Genomic DNA, 9,801 nt, shown 5'->3' with positions numbered 1-9,801 from the left:
CTTCACTGATTGCCTCCTATTCTCCGTTTATTCAATGAAATGGTGCTGTGACGTCTTGAATAATCAAAGAGATTTTCAATTTTACTTCTGTTTTATTCTAATGTCACTTATAAACTAACTTTTACATTTTCAATTTCTGGCCAGCGATTGCTGCGATTGAAGTTTTATTACATGGCAACCGTCGTTAGGTCAAATCGTGGTGTGTGCCATGCTGCAGGCAGTGGTGCCAATGCACCACAACTACTCCCCCTCAAGATAGCGCGGTGGGCGCACTTCTCGATTCAATCTGCTCACGTATGTCCAATCCGATCGATGATGATCAAACCGAGGCAGCTCGAATCCTTCAACTTCGTCGACGAAATCCTCCCCGTAGAACTTGTTGTCACTTGAATCATTCCCTTGATTGTCCTCGTCTTCGAAATTGTCGTAGGGATACTCCAACAGTTGATGGCTTCGTCGCTTGATGCGTTTTAAACCCACGGCATCGCATTCGTACAGAGCAGCTCCAAGCTTCCTCACCACAGTTGCTCGAACCCAAGCAGGCTTCTTCGGGTCACGGTAATCTCTTGCGTAGACAGTATCACCTACTACGAACGCTCCAGTTCCATCCGAATTCACTTTACGCTGTCGTCTGCTACGATTCGTCTTCAGGACGTCGAACTTCAACAGCATTCCCCTTCTGTGATTTGGTTTGTGGCACTCCTGACAATTCCTGTTTGATGAGCCTCTCCTTTGAACGGATGACAACGGTTTACTCCAGTTCTCATTTCCCGTGGACGCCTTTTTCAAACATCGGGACTCTGCCGTAGAAATAACCTCACGCTTGCTGTTTTTTCTCAGCGGCTTACTGTGGCCTACAGCAACTGACGACGCACCAAAATCGATTTTCAGTCCCCAGCTGAACATAGTCTGTCGACCCAGCAATGGGTGCCGGTCGCCGTCGAATACGAAAATTTCCTCCTTGGAATTGTGTTTCTTGAACCGCATCCGAGCGTTGAACTTACCTATCGCTCGGAAGCCGCTACCGTTGTAGCAAACGAACTCCTCTCGCACGTTTGTGATGAGCTTCGCATACGGGAACAATTTCTCAAACATCCTCTTCGAAATCGCGTTTACTGGGCTTCCTGTGTCCATCTCAAAATCGATCAGCTTACCATTGACGTCAATCTCCAACCGAACGGGTGGCAGGACATCCATTTTGCTCAAACGTAGGTTGTTCACCTCTGGGCCGCTGAAACTCCTTTCCGATGACGAATCGCTTTCTTCATTAGGGCAAACCCTAGCTAAATGCCCCTTCTCATCGCAAATCTTGCAAATGTAGCTTCTGTACTGGCACTTACGAAAATTGTGGTTGCCTTTTCCGCAAGCAGAGCACTTTGTAGGAATAGTCTTGTTCTTGTCAACCTCGTTCTGGATCCGGTGCACATCGTATACTTCTCGCCGCTGCAGAGTCGATTCCTTCTTCATCGCAATCTTCACCAAATCGTCGTACGCCGCCGTGGCGTCTTCCTCGCAAACTCGCTCGAAGATGGGACCACGCCGCAATCCCACGACGAACATATTCTTGATGAACTCGTTCAAAGTGGCACCGAAATCACAGTCGATAGCCAACTTTTTCAGCCGGGTGGCCCACTCCACCACCGACTCGTTGTTGCCTTGACGTGCTTCGAAAAATCTCGAACGCTCTCGAAAAACCACCACCGTTGGGGTAAACCGCTGGCGCATCACTTCGCAGAGCTGGGAAAAGCTTTTGCATTCTGGCTTGTCCGGAAAACACAGATTTTTGATGATCTGGTAGACCTCCAGGGAAACGGAAGTCAGCAGGAACGCAGCTCTCCTCTCGTCGTCGTCCTCGTCGTTAAGGTCGTAGGCCACGAAAAAGCGTTCCAAGCGTTCTTGATAAAGTGGCCAGGAATCTCCAACGTTGAACTCCGGGGGCTTCACGTTCATCTTCGAATCTTCTGGTTTTTACCTCGCCGCCAAACTGTGACGTCTTGAATAATCAAAGAGATTTTCAATTTTACTTCTGTTTTATTCTAATGTCACTTATAAACTAACTTTTACATTTTCAATTTCTGGCCAGCGATTGCTGCGATTGAAGTTTTATTACATGGCAACCGTCGTTAGGTCAAATCGTGGTGTGTGCCATGCTGCAGGCAGTGGTGCCAATACACCACAGGTGCAAAAAGTGTGGGTATTATGATTCCTTGCCTAATTTGATGCTGTTTGAGCAAAACTTTGGGCAACAGTGTTGTTGTTTTTTGCATTTCTTGCAACATAAACAACATAGTTATCGAAAGTCTTGCTCAAACAGCATAAAATAAGGCAATAAATCATAATACCCACGCTTTTTGCACCATTTCATTGCAGAAACGGAGAATTGACCTTCTCACCATACTAAAATTCAGCTCATTACTACAAATCTAGTACTACACCGAACGTGCCCCATTAATAACTGTGGAAATGCTCAAAGAACACTAAGTTGAAGCGAGGCAGGCCAAGTCCCAGTGGGGACGTAGAGCCATAAAGAAGAAGAAGAAGATACTTGCAAACAATTGTATTGCAAAATGAAAAAGGCTGGTTCACTACTTGTATTCTCTTATAAATCGGCGTTCCAAACTGCATATGAGTAACAAAACGTTGGTTTATAAAATTATATTCCGAGCAACACTTGGAAGCATGGAAAGACGGCAGATCGGAGTGCTTTCTTATAGGCCTTTGAGCCGATCTGAAAGCCTCCGATCCAGTCGAGGGACATCTATTCTAACTCTGTCTACGCTCTGCTTAGAGGCTTGGAATAGTCGGTATAAACAGACAAAAGGACAATTACACCGTCTTCGGCCAGACTGAACATTATACAACGGACAACACATGGCCCATGTGGCCCAGTGGTGACGCTTGACGAAAAGTTTTCCCGACTGGAGCGCGAATCGAACTCACACTCCTAGGGGAAGGTTCATTTATTACGTTAATCGTTTTTCGGGATTTCTAGACCCCCCCCCCCCCAAATCATGGACGTAATGTTTGAACGTTCCCTAGGCTTACGAGACACCTAAACGACTGACGCCGCTAACCGCTCGGCCACGAAGCCCACAAGATTCCGCATAGGATAAGCTTCTTCAAAGGCTTCCGTGACGAATAACGTTGTAGTGTCAACATCATCATCTAAATCTCGTGAAGAGTTAGGCAGCAACCTACTACTTTACAAGATTCCAGCTTGTTGGCGAAGCTTTCCAAAATTAGACAAAATTAAACTTTCTTCATCTCAATCAGGGCAGGGTGTCTTATCATAAGACAAAATAAAATTCCTTGAGCTTTCCACGTTTTCCAGGGGGAAATTTCAAATGTTAACAAATAAAATAACGACAAATTTGTACCCCGATTCGAAATGTTACAGCGCCGCGTAATGGCCACATTACCAGTTATTTCAAAACAACGGTTACAATGCTTTACACAACCGCACTTCTCGAGCTTGGACGTCTGTTCTCTGTGCCTTACAGTCGAAATTTTACCAATCACCAGTAGTTCATCATTGAACTAAATACTTCCGACAGGTAGAACGCAAATGAATACAACATCTGAAAATAGTTTAAATTTTCAAGGAAAGCAAAAAATGTATTTGAGCATTAGCTGACAAAATCGGGACACTTATGTAATTAAAAAATTGGTCCTAATAATATTGTGAAGATAAACAACTTAAGGCGAAACTGGATCCATTTCCTCACTTTTTGGTTTTTGATTCTTTTTTGTAAAATAACGAAGTAATATTTTCAAAATCGGTTTTCGTACACATGTAGTGTATGGATCAAGGTATCTCCTGATTTTTTTTCCAGGTGGAAAATGTTTTTCGTTTTTGAAAAACCTTTTTTAAACAAAATTTCACAAAAAAATGGTTTCTGCAAAAACCAAAAACATTTTCCACATGGAAAAGCCTTGAAAATTATCGTAACAAAACATTTATCACGGAACGAACTTCATGAGAAATACCAGCAGTAGCTCCAAAAAATCTTAGGAGAAAATCCAGGATAAATTCTGAAAATCTCTGAGAGAACCGAAAGGAATCTTATGAAACAGATTCCGGGAAAAACTCCGAGAGAAACCTCAAAAGAAAAGTAAACGTTTTATTCAAGAGAAGAGTTAAAACTAAGTGATTAGTTCTTACGACCTAGCACTTTTATAATCTAGGGTTAGTTAATAATTTGTTTGTCCACTCTCTTTCCGTGGCGTGGGAGTCGGCGGTGTCATCCTGATGCGTGCGCTGTGGTGTGATGCCGGTGCGTATGATGTCGTGGGTGTGAAAATAGGATGCTCGGCCGATGCAGGTGCGTAGGTGTGATAATAAGTTGCTCGGTCGATGCAGGTGCGTGTGATGTCGTCGGTATGGTAATGAGATGCGACGGATGCAAGGCTTTCTGGGAATTCGGGATACTTTGATGATCTAGTTGGAATCGGTCGGTATTGTTGTCCCTTCGCACGTTGGTGTGATAATGTGATGCGGCAGCTTTATGATGCTCGTTCGGTTTGGGTGGTCTCGATCGTTGGTAACTGAAATCCCGCGAGAACCTTTGGGAAATATACCAGCTGAAACTCTGTAAGAAAGCTATCGGAACTTTCTTGAAGAAATCTCGCCAGGTCGGAAGAAATCCCGGAAGTAGTTCCTAAAGAAAATTATTATAAAACTCCTTAAAACATTTGAAGGAGCTTTAGTAGAAATCCAAAGAATACTTCATTCAAGACAGAAATTCCTCGACAACATCTACGGTATATCCTGAGAGAAATTCTTGTGGAGATCTGGATAACCTGGATGAAACCCACGGAAACTGTGGGGAACTGTGCGAAACCTCTAGAGAAATTCTGTATGATCCCCGTCAAAATTACAGAAGAAATCGATCGGAATTCCGGAATCCTGGAAGATACTCAAGGAAAAATCCCGTATGGAATAATCAATCTCCCGGAATGCGATTTCGATATCTCAACAAAGAAGCACAGAGAAAAAGACGTCACACTCCACATTAGCTGGTCGATTGAACACTCGCGGTGCTGACATCGTGTTTGCTCTTGTTTGACGTTTGTTCACTATAACCACCTAGTTGTGGTCCGGCCGAATATAGTAACAATGTTTTTCAATGAAATTTGTTCTAAGTGTTACATCTGTTTCTCTGTGAAAGAAGTATATGTTTCCTTCCTTCCGGAAGGCATGCCTCCGCGAGTATCTTCTAAGAATCCTTCAGGGATTCTTTCACAGGTTTCTAATCAAAGTTTTTTCTGTGGTACTTTCAGGAAATTTCAAGGAATTTTTCTCTGCAATTTCTTGGAACTTCTCCTGGTTTCCCTATTTCTAGGTTATTTCATACTACTCCGCTTGGTTATCTCTTGAATGCGACGAGATTTTTTCGGAAAAAAGAGTTCCTGATCCCTGGGATTTAGTCAGGACTTCAGGAGGTCCTTCTTTGATTAACCCAGGTTCAGTTCCTTCTGGAATATCTTCGGGTGTTCTTTCGGGAATTTCACCAGGAATCGGAATTCATTGAGTAAACCATTCTGGGTTCTAACCAAAACATCTCATTCAAATTCATCCAAGAATTGCTTTCGAGATTCACACAGATTTTCCTTCTGAGATTTCTACAGGAGTTCCTCCGATTCTACGGGATTTCTTCCAAGATTGTTTTCTGAAATTCCTCCAGGAATTCTTTCTGCTATTCATCTAGGAGTTCCTTCTGTAGTTCCTCTGGAATTTCTTTCTAAGATTCCTTCAAAAAGTTTTCTAGGATTTTATCAGAGTTCCTTCTGAGATTCTTCAGAGTGTCGTGTCTGGTATCTAGCAATTCTTCTGGGACTCATCCAAAAATGTTACATAATATGTATTTGAACGAACGATCAACAAGTACACATGCTCGAGGCATAACGCGGGAATTGTTAGTTCATGTTTACTGAAAGTAGTGTAGTAGCGGGCTCACAAGGATATCTAGATAGAAATTCCCCTTACGAAAGAAATTTCTTGGACTAAAGCAACTGGGGGTGCACCTTCTTCTTGGCATAACGTTGTCTTTGGGACAAAGGCTGCAACTCAGCTTAGTGTTTTGTGAGCACTTCAACAGTTATTATCTCAGAGCTTCTTCTGCTAATGATCATTTTATATGTGTATATGAAGATACTCTATGCCCAGGGAAGTCAAGGAAATGTTCGTCACGAAAAGTTCCTGGACCGACCGTGACGCGAACCCGTCACCCTCAACATTCTTCTTCTTCTTGGCGTAACGTCCTCACTGGGACAAAGCCTGCTTCTCAGCTTGGTGTTCTATGAGCACTTCCACAGTTTTTAACTGAGAGCTTCCTCTGCCAATGACCATTTTGCATGTGTATATCGTGTGGCAGGCACGAAGATACTCTATGCCCAAGGAAGTCAAGGAAATTTCCTTTACGAAAAGATCCTGGACCGACCGGGAATCGAACCCGTCACCCTCAGCATGGTCATGCTGAATACCCGTGCGTTTACCGCCTCGGCTATATGGGCCCGTGTCACCCTCAACATGGTTATGCGAAATACCCGCGCCTCTACAGCTGCGGCTATAAGGGCCCCACTAACAGGCAGTTACTGTGACCATAACGGTACTGTAGTCATAAGAAAAGCTGAATACGAAGTGCGTGATGTAAAACAAAACTAATTTTGAAATGTATTTGCTTAAGTTAAAATTTGGTATTATATATTCTTGTTATTTAGATATACCTACGACAAAGGTTATGCATGCTTACAGATCTAAAATACAACAGATTGGATGATGGAGCTCTAATATCTATCTTCATATAAGTAGGAATTATTGTTGTAAATATAAACTCTCCATTAATATGTGATCCAAAGATAGTGAAATAGGTTCCGGAGATAAATCTCCGTTCCTTGATTCGTATATCGTCCCAGTCCAGTCAGGTCCCAGTTGGCCGTACGCTACAGCAAAATCGACACTAAAACAATAGCCAAAGCCAACACTCCGATAACCACCCAATAGCCACGAGTCGAGGAATCCTGTTCCGTCACGACACCAATCTGGCGCGTTTCCCGATTCAATCGGGAATCCGTGGTTTCCATAGTGTCTGCTATGTCATCCAAAATTTCTGCGGTAAAGTCATACTCGATTATTTCTAAATTCATCCCCGATTACCGCTCAAATCTTACCATTGTGTCGATCGACCTCGTTCCCGATCTGCGACGCCAGCACCTTCTGCCTTGAAATAACCTTGGACAGCGCTTCCAGCCCCTCGTTCTGATCCTCCAGTATTCGCGTTTGCTGGGCGCGCAGATCATTCACCGTGTAGCTGGATTCCGGCCGGATCAGTGCCGGGTCGTCATCGTCGTCGTCGAACAGCCGGTTGCTTCCGGGCGCGAACAAGCTGGCCCGCTCGGCCGACGCCTCCACGGTGCTGAACTGTTTCTGCAGCTGGACGTGCTTCGATTGGAGCGCCTCGACCAACCGCTGGCGGCGTTCCGCTTCGGCCGACGTCAGCGCACCGGATATGTAGCGTAGCTTTTTGTTCAACTGTTCCAGCTCGGAACCGAACTGCTTCAGCCGCACCCGGACCTGGCCGGAAATGGACGAGTACTCGGGCGACAGCTGACCCTGCCGGTTGCGGGCCACCAGATGGGACTGAATTTCATTGCTCAGCCGTTCGCACGCATCCAGGTCGCTGAGCCTGCAGACGGGAGGCAGTCATGGATCAATCAGTATAATGATAATTAACGGGGTCAAGTTCAATAATTGGATTGATTGGTTGAGGTCAGCGGATGATTAAACGAAAACAAGCACTTACCATGGATCACCATCTATGTTGATGAGGGCCATCGTTAGAATTCCCTGAAACTGGAGTGGAATTTGCTGCTTATTTTTTGCAAACGCAAAAATACTGCGTATGGGATGAATAATCGCGAATTACTTTGTATCGAAATTTGATAAGGATGCAAATCCTGGGCACTTTTGGTGCATCCGAACAAGAAACGGAGGAACAAAACAAAGCGATTTTTTTTTTGACAGCGCAATGAGAGAGTCAGTTCAATGAGCAATTTCTAGCGTAACATTTGAAAAGGACCTATCCGCAAAACGTAAACATTGCGAAAATCGCATGAAAAGATAGGGACAGAGGGCCAGATCCACAAGGAGAGGGTCGATGAAGAGAACTCGAAAATGTCAGTTAGGCCCAAATGAAAAATCAGTGTCGAAATCTTCACAAAGGGCAATAGGGCACTGCATGAAATTCTCCCCTTCTCTTTCACTCTTACAGAAATTTTGTAAACAACAAGGCCAAGAAACGTCAAAATCCCATACAAAATCAAAACAATGCAGTGCCCTATAGGTCACTGCACTGTTTTGATTTTGTATGGGATTTTGACGTTTCTTGGCCTTGCTGTTTACAAAATTTCTGTAGGAGTGAAAGAGAAGGAGACAATTTCATGCAGTGCCCTATAGGGCAGTGCATAGGGCACTGCATTGTTTTGATTTTGTATGGGATTTTGACGTTTCTTGGCCTTGTTGTTTACAAAATTTCTAAAGGAGGGAAAGAGAAGGAGAGAATTTCATGCAGTCCCCTATAGGGAACTGCACGCCGCGGTTGCTAGGGAAAATTCTTCTAAGTCCTTGACGTTTCGTGGCCTTGTTGTTTACGATTTGGACTTGAAAAAATTTTGCTGGTTTTACTGAGGTGCACCCAGGTGGGCAGGGTGGCTTTGATTGAAATTATCAACGCGTGGTTCGTGGGTGGCGGAATGCGCGCGTTCAGCAAGTTGTAAGGCATGATTAGCTGATGTCAGGATGAATCATTGACCACATGGTCACCACTGGCCACTCCGGGAACTTCCGGGATGACCCGAAACAACCTGGAGAACCGGTGATAGGGGTCAATTGGGTTCTTTAGGGGTATCTAGATTATTGCATAATCGGAATCTCCGTCCAAAAATTAGTCGAAATCCAAAATTTCATCATTTTAGGTGCCCGGGAACTATTTCTTAAATTCATTTTAAGTTTGTATGGGGATTTTTTTTTGTTCGGGGCGAACTGTCACTTTATCGATTGAACTGTCATTCTATCCACGGAAATTAAAACTGTTTTGTTTATTTAACCATCAAAACAAAGGAATCGGAACGCAATAAAATCACGTTATACTCAGAAAAATGAGCTCTTTCGATTAGGCTAAAGAAAAAGGGAATATTTAATTCACTAAACAACCCAATTACGTTTATTTAGCAAAACATGATGAAAAACACCACGGCTCTTTTTTTATGATTTTTCGTCAATTCACTTGTGACTGCATAGCAATACTGGCCATGGTTCCCATGTGCCACTTCCGAAACTTCCGGGATGCCCTGAAGAACCGACATTAGAGGATAATCATATTCTAACAGAAAAATGTGTCATGCGACGGATCTTCCTTCATGAATTTTCATAGATATGTTTGAGGTTGTATCGATGCTAGACATGGCCCCCATTATTGGCCACTTCTGGAACATCCAGGTACCCCGACGGAAACGACAACAAAAGCTAATTACGATCATACAACAAAACATGTAATGTGACCATCATGATTTTTAATTCCTATGTATGTGGTCGTATCAAAAGTGGCCACACTCTTGGTTGACCATTTCTGAAACTTTCTGGGGCGCCCTGAGGGAACCGATGGCCAGAATCAATTTGGTTCATTCAGCGACGGTTTCATCATGTTTTTCGAGAATATGCTTGTGGTTACTGCTAAAACTTAGAGAATGCCCTCAAGAGACTGATGGCATATTGAACAAACGCGTTCATATGACAAAATGTGG

General features: G+C 43.7%; 1 protein-coding gene across 1 annotated transcript; it reads right to left on the bottom strand.

The window, feature by feature from the left end:
• Window positions 1–6,672: 6,672 nt before the first annotated feature.
• Window positions 6,673–7,999, bottom strand: LOC109420222 (syntaxin-8; the record flags this gene model as incomplete). Its single annotated transcript, XM_019694554.3, is given in 3 exon segments — window positions 6,673–7,109; window positions 7,171–7,685; window positions 7,803–7,999. Coding segments are annotated over 3 exon segments (714 nt in total). The 3' UTR covers window positions 6,673–6,942.
• Between the last annotated feature and the right edge of the window lie 1,802 nt (window positions 8,000–9,801).

Source organism: Aedes albopictus, chromosome 2 (assembly GCF_035046485.1).
Source record: "Aedes albopictus strain Foshan chromosome 2, AalbF5, whole genome shotgun sequence".
NCBI classification, from domain to species: domain Eukaryota; kingdom Metazoa; phylum Arthropoda; class Insecta; order Diptera; family Culicidae; genus Aedes; species Aedes albopictus.
This window is presented reverse-complemented; position numbering and strand designations above follow the sequence as displayed.